Source organism: Saccopteryx bilineata, chromosome 5 (genome assembly GCF_036850765.1).
Source record: "Saccopteryx bilineata isolate mSacBil1 chromosome 5, mSacBil1_pri_phased_curated, whole genome shotgun sequence".
NCBI classification, from domain to species: domain Eukaryota; kingdom Metazoa; phylum Chordata; class Mammalia; order Chiroptera; family Emballonuridae; genus Saccopteryx; species Saccopteryx bilineata.
Window position 1 is genome coordinate 123,299,682 of NC_089494.1, and position 14,275 is coordinate 123,313,956.

The 14,275-nt window shown below is 45.8% G+C and overlaps 1 protein-coding gene across 2 annotated transcripts in view; it reads right to left on the reverse strand.

Moving 5' to 3' along the window:
* The window catches only part of LIMS2 (LIM zinc finger domain containing 2), a 42,269-nt gene extending 30,493 nt beyond the window's left edge, over nt 1-11,776 (reverse strand). The window contains exon 1 of one of the 2 annotated variants that reach the window (XM_066281047.1): nt 11,554-11,776. In XM_066281047.1, the coding sequence (XP_066137144.1) occupies nt 11,554-11,564 (11 nt within the window). In that variant the 5' untranslated portion in view covers nt 11,565-11,776. The other variant, XM_066281048.1, reaches the window with a different exon arrangement.
* Nucleotides 11,777-14,275: the final 2,499 nt, after the last annotated feature.

Sequence of the window (14,275 nt, forward strand, 5' to 3'; positions counted from 1 at the left end):
TCCTCCCTGGAAGACACCACTGCAAAAGTTTGTCTTTGTGTGACCTTATTCACACATACACTAAAGTTCTAAAAGCCTCTCTTGGGTAATGTTTTTCTAATGTATTACTATCATAACTTCCATTGTCACAGGCAACAGGTAACAGTTGGGACAACAATAAACTAACCAAAAATACTTAAATGGAAAATCTGAGAAATGCAATGTCCTCTGAAAAGAGCTGACATATTCCTGTGATTCTAGAAAGCTATGAAAATACCCAGGGTTGGGCACATGCTCAGAAAAGACCTGGGAAGGTCCTAAGCCCTCCCTTCTGACTGATCCAAGGAAGTGAAGGCTAAGGTAGAGTTGTAAACTGCCTGGTTGAAGGCTGAATATGTGCCCCAACACGCACTCAGTGACCTCAGCAAAGACTGAGAGACATTCATTTCAAGCACTCAAGAAAATTTCTGGCAAGTTATTAGCTAAGCACTAAACAACTGAGGACAGACTTCAGTGACCACCAATGACAGATACACAAACTTTATAGAATAGGTTCAGAAAAATCACTGAACAAACAAACAGCAACAACAAACTCTGGGGAGTGTTGAGAATCTGATTTCCAGAGTTGCCATATTACATTATTTGAAATGTCCAATTTTCATCAAAAGTTATGAGACATGCAAATAAACAAAAAGGTATGACCCTTATTCAGAGAAAAAGAGCAAAAAACAGAAATTGTCCCTAATGAAGCCCAGATATTAGACTTACCAGATAGATTTTAAATCAGCTATTTTAAAGTTTTTTAAATTTTTATTGATTTTTATGGGGGTTGGGAGGAAATGAGAAGTATCAACCCATAGTTTCTTTAGTTGTTCATTGTTTGCTTGTTGTATCTGCCTTGACCGGGCAAGCCCAGGGTTTCAAACCAGTGACCTTAGCATTCCAGGTTGATGTTCTATCCACTGTGCCACCAGAGGCCAGGAAAAATCAGCTATTTTATATATGGTCAAAGAACTAAAAGAAACTGTGTCTATAACACTAAAGGAATGCATGAGAATAATGTCTCACCAAATGAAGACTATTAATAGAGATAAAAATTATAAAATGCAACCAAATAGAAATTCTGGAGTTGAAAAGAAATACTAAAGAGAGTCCTTGGGATGAAATGAAAGGACACTAGATAATAACTGAATCCACATGAGGAAATAAACAGCAGTAAAGTGTATTTTACATTTATATAGTAAAGGTAACTATATAAATAAATAAAAAAGACACTATAAATGTAATTTTTGTTTGTGAGCCTTTTCCCCAATTTAATTTAAAGACAACTGCATAATCAAACAATTTAACATAAAAGAAGAAAATAGTGAAATAGTGTAAGAATTAAGATAATCTCTCTAAAAATCAATGAATAGATTAAAAAATTAAGACCTGACCTATAGCTCAGTTGGTTGAAGCATCATCCTGGAGTGCAGAGGTTGCCGGTCTGATTCCCTGGTCAGGGCACATACAGGATACAGGAGCAACTCAATGTCCCTGTCTCTCTCTCTCAACACCCCTCTCCAAAAAATTAATTAATAAATTAATTAATTTAATTTTATTAAATAAAAATCAACTCACAATGGATTGAAAACTTAACTGTAAAAGTTAAAACTATAAAACTCCTAGAAGAAATCATTGGTATAAATCTTCATGACCTTGGATTAGGTAACAGTTTTCGAGACGTGACAACAAAAATACAAGCAATCAAAGAACAAATAGATAAATTAGACTTCATCCAAATTTAAACGTTTGGTGCATCTAAAAACACTATCACTGGCCCTGGCCGGTTGGCTCAGCGGTAGAGCATCGGCCTGGCGTGCGGGGGACCCGGGTTCGATTCCCAGCCAGGGCACATAGGAGAAGCGCCCATTTGCTTCTCCACCCCCACCCCCCCCTTCCTCTCTGTCTCTCTCTTCCCCTCCCGCAGCCGAGGCTCCATTGGAGCAAAGATGGCCCGGGCGCTGGGGATGGCTCCTTGGCCTCTGCCCCAGGTGCTAGAGTGGCTCTGGTCGCGGCAGAGCAACACCCCGGAGGGGCAGAGCATCACCCCCTGGTGGGCAGAGCATAGCCCCTGGTGGGTGTGCCAGGTGGATCCCGGATAGGCACATGCGGGAGTCTGTCTGACTGTCTCTCCCCGTTTCCAGCTTCAGAAAATTAAAAAATTAAAATAAAAAAAAATAAAAACACTATCACTGAATAGGACAAAATATTTGCCAATCATAAATCTGATAAATGTCTAGTATCCAGAATATATAAAGAACTTTTACAATCCAATAATAAAAAGATGACTCGATTTTTAAATGGCAAACAGATTTAAATAGACATTTTTCCAAAGAAGATACACAAGTGGTCAATAAGCACATAAAAAGATGCTCAATATCAGTGATTCAGAAAAAGAAAATCAAAACCACAACGTGATACCACTTTATACCCATGGAAACAGATAATGATAAGAGTTAATGAGAATGTAGAGAATTGGAACCCTCATAATTCCTAGTGGGAATGTAAAAATGAACACTTACTTGGAAAACAGGTTGGCAATTCCTCCAAAAGATTAACATAGAGCCTGACCAGGCGGTGGCACAGTGGATAGAGCATCGGACTGGGAAGCGGAGGACTCAGGTTCGAGACCCCGAGGTTGCCAGCTTGAACACGGGCTCATCTAGATTGAGCAAAGCTCACCAGCTTGGACCCAGGGTCGCTGTCTTGAGCAAGGGGTTATGCGGTCTGCTGAAGGCCCATGGTCAAGGCACATATGAGAAAGCAATCAATGAACAACTAAGGTGTCACAACGAAAAACTGATGATTGATGCTTCTCATCTCTCTCCGTTCCTGTCTGTCTGTCCCTATCTATCCCTCTCTCTGATTCTGTCTCTGTAAAAAAAATTTTAAAAAAAGATTAACATAGAGTTACTATATATGCTAGAAATTCCACTCCTAAGTATATGTTCAAGAGAGCAGAAAATCAAGAGAGAGATGTACACAATAGCATAATTCATAAGAGCCAAAAAAAAGTGGAAAGAATTCAAATGTCCACCACAGATGAACGCATAAACCAGGAGTCAGGAACCTATGGCTCGTGAGGCAGATGTGGCTCTTTTGATGGCTACATCTGGCTCACAGACAGATCTTTAATAAAAAAATAATAACGTTAAAAATATAAAACATTCTCATGTATTACAATCCATTCATTTCCTACTGCTCATGTTCATGGTTGCGCGTGGCTGGAGTCAATCACAGCTGTCCTCCGGGACAACACCAAATTTTTATTGAATAATGCGTAACATACACAGGTCATTGTGAGGTCAGGAAGTAAACTTCCCTCCTTTTAATCAAGTAGTCAGCTAGCTAATTGCAGAAACCCTTTTGACGAAGAAGATGGCTAAAGTAAAAAAGATGAGGAGTATCGTACTTTTCAGCAGGAATGGACAGAGGAATTCGCCTTTGTGGAGAGAGCAGGTTCTCCAGTGTGTCTAATATGCAATGATAAAATTGCATCGCTGAAACGGTCAAATATAAAGTGGCACTTTGACACACACCATACTACATTTGCATCAAAATATCCAGCGGGGGACAGCAGGAAGTAAGCATATCAAGAGCTACTGTGCAGAGTGCAAGCTAGTCAGCAGCAACTCCATCTTTGGACCCAACAAGGTGACTGGAATTTGGCTAGCTTTGCTTTAGCAATTGTGAGAAATGGAAAGCCATTCACAGATGGGGAGTATGCCAAAACATTCATGCTGATGTTGCCAATGAACGTTTTGACGACTTTTCGGATAAAGACAAGATAATCAAACGAATAAAAGACATGCCTCTGTCAGCAAGAACTGTTCACGATCATACCATCATGATGGCAAATCAAATTGAGGCAACGCAAGCGAAGGACATAAATGCAGCACCATTCTTTTCTCTCACTTTGGATGAATCAACAGAAGTAAGCCATTTATCCCAGTTCAACGTGATTGCAAGGTATGCTGTTGGTGACACACTATGTGAGGAAAGTCTTGCTGTTTTGCCTATGAAAGAGACAACAAGAGGGGAGGATTTATTCAAGTCTATAACTGAGTTCGCTAAAGAAAAAAATCTACCGATGGATAAACTTATTTCGGTGTGTACTGATGGTGCTCCATGCATGGTAAGAAAAAACAGAGGATTTGTAGCGCTTCTTTGTGAACATGAAAAGAGACCCATCCTAAGTTTTCACTGCATCCTCAGGAGGTGCTTTGTGCTCAGATGTGTGGCAAGCAGCTTGTTGAGGTGATGTTGCTGGTCATTCAGGTGGTTAACTTTATTGTTGCCCAAGCTTTAAATGATCACCAGTTTAAAACACTGCTGGATGAAGCTGGGAATAATTAAGCTGGTCTGCTTCTGCACAGCAATGTGCGTTGGTTGTCAAGCAGGAAGGTACTCAGCCATTTTGTGGCTTGTCTGAGCGAAATCCAGACTTTTCTTGAAATGAAAAACATCGAGCATCCTGAGTTAGCTAACACTGAGTGGCTCCTGAAGTTCTACTATCTCGTGGACATGACTGAACATCTGAACCAGCTCAATGTGAAAATGCAAGGCATTGGAAATACAGTCTTATCCCTTCAACAAGCAGTGTTTGCATTTGAAAACAAGCTGGAACTCTTCATCGAGGACATTGAAACAGGTTGTTTACTACACTTTGAAAAACTGGGAGAGTTTAAAGATGCATGCACAGCAAGTGACCCTACTCAACATCTTGATCTCCAGCAGCTAGTGGGCTTCACCTCTAATCTCCTGCAGTCATTCAAAGCGCGCTTTGGAGAATTTCGTGAGCATACTCATCTTTTTAAGTTCATCACCCATCCACACGAGTGTGCAGTGGACACCGCCGACCTGAGTTACATCCCCGGTATCTCCGTCAGAGATTTTGAGCTACAAGCTGCTGACCTGAAGGCCTCAGACATGTGGGTGAATAAGTTCAAGTCACTGAATGAAGATTTGAAAAGACTTGCATGACAGCAAGCAGAGTTGGCAAGCAAACACAAGTGGGGAGAAATGAAAAAACTTCAACCCACGAACCAGCTGATTGTCAAAACTTGGAACGTGCTTCCCGTCACATACCACACACTGTAGCATGTGAGTATTGCTGTACTGACAATGTTTGGCTCTACATATGCATGTGAGCAGTCTTTCTCACATCTAAAGACCGTTAAGACCAATCTATGATCACATTTAACGGATAGAAGTCTCAACGCCTGCATGAAGCTTAACCTCACCACGTATCAACCAGACTACAAAGCCATCAGCAAAACCATGCAACACCAGAAGTCGCGTTAATGGTAAGAAGTACTTTATTCATCATTGGTTAGCAACAGCATAACAATGTTATTAAAGAATTCAGAGACTTAATGTACTTTAAAAGTGTTGGTCTTACATAAAATGCACACATTTACTTGTATTTAGTGTTAAACATATTGTATGGCTCTCACGGAATTACATTTTAAAATATGTGGCATTCATGGCTCTCTCAGCCAAAAAGGTTCCTGACCCCTGGCATAGACAAAATGTGTTATATCCATACAATGGAATGTTATTTGGCTTAAAGAAGAACCAAAGTATTGATTCATGTTACAACATGAATGAAACTTGAAATTTTATGCTAAATAAGAGAAGTCAAGTAAAATAGGGTATAAATGTGTGGTTCAATGTATATGAAATGTCTGAATCCATACAGACAGAAATCAAGATTAGTGGATGCCAGGGGCTAGGAGGGAGATGTGCAAATTGACTGTGAACAGTTACAGAGTTCCTTATGGGGATTATGAAAATGTCCCAGCATTCAAAGTAACGATGATGCAACCTAGTGAATGTATTAAAAACCACTACATTGTATATCTGGTGCCTGTGATATGTGAATTATAACTCACATGTTGTTTTTTTAAAAAAAGCATCCATGTGATAAAGAATATACCTACATAATTTACCAGAGGCACAAAGGCCTGGGGAGCTGCCAGCAATGCCAAGGCAGAGCTGCCTTCAATGGTTGAGCACCAAGTGCCCTCTCCCAGGATAGCCAGCACCACCATCACCAATAGCCTGTCCAGCAGAGCCTGTTTCCACTGTGTTAACTGTACCCCACTAGAAAGCTGAAGACAGCTCTGCCAGGTCCCTTGGTATACCTCCAACAAATGGCATATTTCAACCTTCTTACCCTACAGAAAATTTGATTTTGAACGATTTTATTTTCCTACTTTATTTTTTTTTATAATTTATTTTTTATTTATTTATTTTTAATTTATTCATTTTAGAGAGGAGAGGGAGAGAGAGAGAGAGAGAGGAGAGGAGAGACAGAGAGAGAGAAGGGGGGAGGAGCTGGAAGCATCAACTCCCATATGTGCCTTGACCAGGTAAGCCCAGGGTTTCGAACCGGCGACCTCAGCATTTCCAGGTCGACGCTTTATCCACTGCGCCACCACAGGTCAGGCCTTCCCTACTTTAAAATGTAAGCATCTGTGTGGACACAGATTTGGTTTTACATCTGTATATTCTGTCATTTCAGCTTAGTGAGATAAATAACAGCCATCTAATGTTAAGTATCTCATTAGCATAGTCATCTTATTATAGGTCATCTCAAATATTCATCATCAAAAATGCATGAGATCTGAATAAACAAAACAAGGGGGACAGTTAATGTGCTCTCACTATCCCTTTCCCCAACCTAAAAATGACCTAGAAAGGTTTGAGTAGGAATCTGCAAGAGATAAAGTAAGCAGACAGAAGCTACCCAGACTGAAAGGCTGGACAGCCTCAGTACTGGAAAGCCTGGACCCTCTCTGCAGTTGTGTAGTGCCTGCGCCCTCCTATGCCAGCTTGCCCATGCTGGCTGTGAAATTTGCAAGAAGGTTTTCAAACCAGCTTACATTAGGTTGGTAGCTCGATGCAAATCTTCCACAGCCAGTGGCAGGGTAGAGTCAAGACTACAAACAGAAGAGAGGAGCTGAAGAAGTCATGGGTGGTGCCCAGCCTGGCCAGTCTGGAGCTTGGGGCTCAGTTCTGCACCACTTGTCATCTGCTCCATTCTCTGCTTAAACCCCCAACTCCATCGCAGCCCCACATGCTGTGCTGAGGGCTCTGGCTGCCACCCTAGATGCACCGTGGCAAGCTCCTCTTCCGAGGGGAGCCCTGGGCATACTTCTGAGCAAGGTAGAAAATGGTTGAGAGCGCTAGTGGTGGAGGGTGCCACTGATAGACCCCTGGGCAGGGGGTATAACCTGCCTGGGCTTTACTGTCTACCCTGAACAATGGTGATACCAAAGGTCCTTTCAGCTGGGGCAAAGAGTCAGGTGTTTGTAAGGTCCAAAGTCACTGTAAGCCCCTTGTCCCACAGCAGGCCCCTCTCTAAACAACCCCCCCCCCCTGTTCCAGGCCTCATTCACCATTCTACCCAGCTCATCCTGCACCCAGCTTCTGACCCTCTTATCCAGCTGCCTCCAACTGTTTCCCCTTCAACTAGCCACAATGCTCCAAATGCCTCATGGCCCCATCTAGCTCTGTGGCCACTCTCATACCTGCCACCTGGCCTGCCTCTTGGTCAGGTCCTGTCCATGACACCTCCCAGGTCCCTGAGTCCATCCTCTCTCTACACCAGGGGTCCCCAAACTACGGCCCGCGGGCCACATGCGGCCCCCTGAGGCCATTTATCTGGCCCCCGCTGCACTTCCGGAAGGGGCACCTCTTTCATTGGTGGTCAATGAAAGGAGCACATTGACCATCTCATTAGCCAAAAGCAGGCCCATAGTTCCCATTGAAATACTGGTCAGTTTCTTGATTTAAATTTACTTGTTTTTTATTTTAAATATTGTATTTGTTCCCGTTTTGTTTTTTTACTTTAAAATAAGATATGTGCAGTGTGCATAGGGATTTGTTCATAGTTTTTTTTATAGTCCGGCCCTCCAACGGTCTGAGGGACAGCGAACTGGCCCCCTGTGTAAAAAGTTTGGGGACCCCTGCTCTACACCATGGTTGCTGTCGACATAAAAATGTTCAAATCTGTAGAAAAGTTTTACAATTTTATTAGTTTATTTGAGCCAAACAGAGAATATACCTGGAAGCCAAACCTCAAAAGACAGTGAAACTGACAGTTTACAGTTTCCTGAACGGATAGTTTGCAGTTTTTTTATGCACTTGGAATTAAGGAGTGGAATAAGGAAGATTACATGAAGGTGAGAGAAAGCAAGAAGGTGATTCCTGGATTGGATTCTAGGGTGGTTAACAAGATTATGTGCTCTCTTGAAAGTGGCTCCCCTCTCCAAGTGAGAAGAAGGGAGGCAGAGAGACTCTTGCATGCGCCCAACGGGGATCCACCCAGCACGCCCACCAGGGGGCAATGCTCTGCCTATCTAGGCCGTTGCTCCACTGCAACTGGAGCCATTCTAGCACCTGAGGTGGAGTCCATGAAGCCATCCTCAGTGCTCGGACCAACTTTGCTCCAATGGAGCCTTGGCTGCAGGAGGGAAAGAGAGAGAGAGAGAGAGAGAGAGAGAGAGAGAAGAGAGGGAAGGGTGGGGAAGCACTTGGATGCTTCTCCTGTGTGCCCTGGCCAGAAATCAAACCCAAGACTTCCACATGCCAGGCTGACACTCTACTGCTGAGCCAACCAGCCAGGGCCAAAGTGTTTATGTTTCTGAAGGGTCTGAAAATGAGACATTTCAAAGGTGCATTAACCTAGATGCACAGGTAAACCTTCTACTAAAGAAGTTACTGGCTTAAGAAATGAATACCCACCATGACCGGCTCAGTTAGGAATTTATGATCAGATCAACCTGTGAAGTTGCTTTCCATTTACTGGAGTTGTCAGATTATTACAGAACTTTTCCATCCACACTGCCAAGGAGAGGCCTCTCTTGATGTCTGCCTTCTGACCCATCTCCCTCCCCATCTCTTCTTATCTCTACACAGCCTTTTCTCTACATAGTACACAGAAGTAAATTTCCAAAGTTCATGGCCATGCACATCACTTTGGGTCACTTCAGTGGCTCCCCACTGCCCTGCCTCTAGTCTTGCCTGCTCCATCTGGGAAAAGCTGGGACTTGACACTGTTGGCAGGGAGAGCCTCTGAGATGTGTGAGGTGTACAGTGAAAGGGCTCTTTCCTATGGTCAGCTCAGGTCTAGGCAGCCAGGGATAATGTGGGGAGAATCAAGAGGCAGACATGAGAGCTGCCCTGGCATCTTATCAATGCAATGGGCATGGAGAGAGAATGGTGGCATGAAACAGAGTGAAAAGTCCCATCTGGGACAGGGAAAATCTTGTCCACCCCACAGGTTGGGTCAGAGGTCCATTCCTTGCCAGCCTGGCCCCATGCTTGTATGCGGAAGAATAAGGCAGCCCCAGCAAAGGACAGAAGCTTGTGCTCACAGATCACTCACAGCTGGGAAACGAGCAGAAAAAGACACTACGAGAAAAGGAGGAAGACAACCGAAATACTCCTGAGGGCATCTCTGAAGAGCAAAACCATGTGCATTTTCCTTCTTTCTTTTAATGTTTCTGCTATCTTTCCTGTTTCTGGGTTTTCCTAACTCTCTATGATGGGTCGGGAACCTATGGCTCGCGAGCCAGATGTGGCTCTTTTGATGGCTACTGCTGGCTCTCAGACAAATCTTTAATAAAAAAATGTTAAAAATATAAAATATTGTCACATATTACAATCCATTCATTTTCTGCCGCTCATGTTCGTGGTTGCAGGTGGCTGGAGCCAATCACAGCTGTCCTCCGGGACAACACCAAAGTTTTATTGGATAATGTGTATTGTACACAGGTCGTTGTATGGCTCTCATGGAATTACATTTTAAAATATGTGGTGTTCATGGCTCTCTCTCAGCCAAAAAAGTTTCCCGACCCCTGCTCTATGATGAACAGTATTATTTTTACAAGGGAAAACCCAACTCAGTGTTTTCCAAGGCTCCCCCTGGTCCCTGTGTCACTTGATGACCAGCATTTCTCAGGCTCGGGGTACCTACCAGGGGTCTCCAAACTTTTTACACAGGGGGCCAGTTCACTGTCCCTCAGACCATTGGAGGGCTGCCAAATACAGTGGTCCTCTCACTGACCACCAATGAAAGAGGTGCCCCTTCCAGAAGTGCAGTGGGGGCTGGATAAATGGCCTCAGGGGGCCGCATTGCAGCCCGCGGACCATAGTTTGGGGACGCCTGCACTAGACCTTGGGGGAGCTAGGGCAGGCTGGCCCCTGCTCCCACCACCTGCTTGCCTTCTCAACTTCTCTTGCTGGGCTGTCAGGAGGCTGACCCAATGGCCTCCATCTCCACTGGAGGCCCAAGGGACACCTGGGTCTCTGGTGCGCCTCTCTGAAAGGGGATGGGGACTAGCGACATGTGGCCCCGCCCTATTTGCTGGGCCTGAAGGACCACCTCTCTCAGCACCAAACCCCCACTGGTCTGTGCTGCTCTTGGTTCTCTCCCTAGTTCACTCTCTCCCTTTTCCTCCAGAGTTCTGGGGGTTGGAATAGAGGACAGACAGCTGCTGTGGGTCCTTGTGGGGGTGGGTGGGCAGGACCCTCACAAGCACACCAGGAGCGTGAGCACTGGAAGCTGATTTTGTCAGCAGATCCAGGATAGGAGGACAGGGCAGTGGGCAGCAAACTGCATCAAAAGCACAGGACTGCTCTGTAACAGGATACCTACTATTTTGGATTCCTGGGGTTACCCTAGATTCCAGGCCACAGCCTTAATAGTAATCAGAGGCAGCGTGCCCCTGCAGGTCTGGGGCTGCTTCCCATTCCTGGGCACACCCTCCCCAAGCCCCATTTCTCCCGCAAAGCTAAGCCAGAGTTCTGACCTGCCAGTACTGGAGTCATGCACTTGAACCCTGCCATGTTACACAAAAGACCGCACAGACCAACCCTGGCCAGTCACTGGTGGACATCAGACCACCCTCAGCAGTCACTCAGCCTCTGTTGACCAATGACCTTATCTGTGAATGGCCACAAGGGGTCTGATAGCAGAAGTTGGTCCAGGCCTGGAGGAGCTCCTGCCCCCACCCACCTCTGCAGCCTGTGCTTGGGCACACCTCAGGCCAGGATCCCACACAGACCTTTTCCTATTTTTAACATGTTCAGCACTTCTGGCTTATAGAAGAGGCGGCAGAAGGCTCCAGACAGGAGGCCCCATCCAGGACCACACCCAGTGGGGAGTGAGGTGTATTATCAGGGATGCTGGGTTCCCTCTAGTTCAGGGGTCTCAAACTCGCGGCCCACGGGCCGCATGTGGCCCGCCGAACAATTTTGTGCGGCCCGCAGACTAATCCACGGGCTTACTTAATTTTATCCAAAATATTTTGAACTTCGTGGATTAGTCTGCGGGCCGCGAGTTTGAGACCCCTGCTAGTTCGTGTGATCACCCTAAGCAACTCCCCGGCTCCTTGTGAAACCTGGTCTTCCTTACCGCGGGCGGCGATGGGATGGACAGGTGGCCTCATGCTGCGGTGCGCACCCGGGGACCCGGGGATCCCTCCCGCCCGCGCCTCCGTCGGTGCGCCCGGGGGCCGTTACCTTCCCGTCATGACGGTCGCGCGGGGCCGATCGTGGTCGCCACCGCCGTCGGAGCCCAAGCCCGCGAGTCCGGGTCAACCAGGGGTCGCCCGGGCCGTGATGGGAGCGGGGGACGCTGAGGGCGAGGGGCGCCGGGTACTGGTGTGGGGATAGGCTGAGACTGCCCGGGCCGCGGGACTCTGCCGGGAGCGGGTGAGTTCGTCCTCCCCGGTTGCGTTGGCCACCTCCTGAATTCCAAGAATAGCTTTCCTTTTAAAGGGAGTGAAGTTAAAATAAACACGCGCGAGCGCTCGGCCTGGCCGCCCCCCCACCCCACCCCCGCCCCGGCACGCCCTTCCGCTGTCCCCGCGGGCCAGGGCGTGGACACTCGGGCGGGAAGGATGGGGCCACGCTGAGCGGTGTGGGGGCCCCTGCTGTACTCCACGCCCTGACTGTCCACAGCGGCCAGGCAGGGGCCACCTTAGAACCCTGATTCTTCGGACTCGTTTCTGGACACTGACTCTCTCCCAGTCCACGCGAGTGCCCCCCCCCCCCGCACTCTAGGGAGGCCAGCCAAGGTTCATGGGCCTCCCTTTGAGTCCTGAGTCTGTCTCTGCATCCCAGGTCAGTTCCCTCTTCAGGAAGCAGCCATCTCATCTAAGTCTGCAAGCAAGCCCCTTGCCTGCAGAAAGAGCTTTATGATTAAAAAAGCAAACCTCGCTCAGCCTGTACACAGCATCACAGTTTAGAGTCTGGGTCAGGGCACATACAGGAATCAACCATGAATGAATAAATAAGTGGAACAACAAATCAATGTTTCTCTCTCTTTCTTCCTCCTTCCTTTCTCTTTCTCTCTCTCTCTCTAAAATCAATAAATAAAATTTTTAAAGAAAAAAACAGTGATGGGGAGAACCAAGTATTGAATACTTTATAAACAATAGTATAAACAGGGTCGCTTTAAAATGGAGCGGGAGCAGCCATCCACAGCAACTGCCTTGCCTGTTTTATGTCTTAAATCTTTGCAGTGGTAAAAACAAGACAAAAAACCTTTGGACTAGGACTAAAGCAACCTTGTGTCTCAAAAACTGTTTGCCAAGATAAAAAAAAAATTATTGTGACTACTGGACTGATGACCACTGGACTGAAAATTAAAAACTTTCTTTAGAAGTAGCATCACTACCTGACCAGGCAGTGGTGCAGTGGATAGACCATCGGACTGGGATGCAAAGGACTCAGGTTCGAGACCCCGAGGTCACCAGCTTGAACGCGGGCTCACGTGCTTTAAGCAAAAGCTCACCAACTTGGATCCAAGGTCGCTGGCTCAAGCAAGCGGTTACTCGGTCTGCTGAAGGCCCACAGTCAAGGCACATATAAGAAAGCAATCAATGAACAACTAAGGTGTCACAACGAAAACTAATGATTGATGCTTCTCATCTCTCAACTAATGATTGATGCTTCTGATCTCTCTGTTCCTGTCTATCTGTCCCTGTCTATCCCTCTCTCTGACTCTCTCTCTGTCTCTGAAAAAAAAAAAAAAAAAAGTAGCATCACTGCCTGACTAGGCAGTGGTACAATGGATAGAGCGTTGGACTGGGATGCGCATGACCCAGGTTTGAAACCTTGAGGTAGCAGGCTTGAGCATGGGCTCATCTGGCTTAAATATAGGCTCACCAGCTTGAGCACGAATCACCAGCTTCAGCATGAGATCATAGACATGACACCATGCTTTCTGGCTTGAGGCAACGTTTGCTTGCTTGAAGCCCAAGGTCGCTGGCTTGAGCAAGGGGTCACTCTGCTGTAGTCCCCCAGTCTAGGCACATATGAAAAAGCAATCATTGAACAACTAAGGAGGAATTAATGCTTCTCATGTCTCTCCCTTTGTCTGTCTGTCCCTGTCTGCCCCTCTCTCTGACTCTGTCTCTGTAAAAAAAAAAAAAAAAAAAAAAAAGTAGCATCACTATATTAGTTCATCTTCACCAATAAAAATGCTTTCTTTCTATTGATGTAATTATTGTCCTCTCTTTCTCATAGATACCCATGGCCTTTGTCTCCTTAACTGAACATTATTTGGGCCTGACCTGTGGTGGCGCAGTGGGTAAAAGCGTCGACCTGGAATGCTGAGGTCGCCGTTTCGAAACCCCAGGCTTGCCTGATCAAGGCACATATGGGAGTTGATGCTTCCTGCTCTTCCCTCTGTTCTTTCTATCTCTTTCCTCTCTCTGTCTCTTTCTCTCTCTGTGTCTCTTCTCTCTAAAAAGATGAATAACTTTAAAAAAAAAAGTTAAAAAAATAAATAAATAAATAAATTGCAGAACATTATTTGGGCTTCTGCCTGAATCAATGCTTGTAAACACTTGTTTGCCTCTCACTTTGGAAGACCTTTTATTTTAGATGGACACCTATAAAGCCAGTTGCCAGGGCCTCCATCACAGTAACCTGGCCCATGCAAGTTCCACTAGAATCAGACAGTCGGTAATGAAACAATGGAGCCAAGAACTGGTGGGCCATTAGCTTTAATCCTAGCTTGCACCCGGCGAGCAAGTAAAACACACACTGGGCTCCAAAACCCACTCATTCAGTGCTCACAAAGCTACTAACTTATCCGAGTTTCCTAGAATCAAAGGTTTCTAGCTCACCAGACTTATTCACTTCTGTTCCCCATCTCCTTCTCTCTGCACAAACTCTGCACAAACTGGCTTCTTACTCAGCACTCCACCATCTTGGCTGCTTCTCCTGGCCTCCT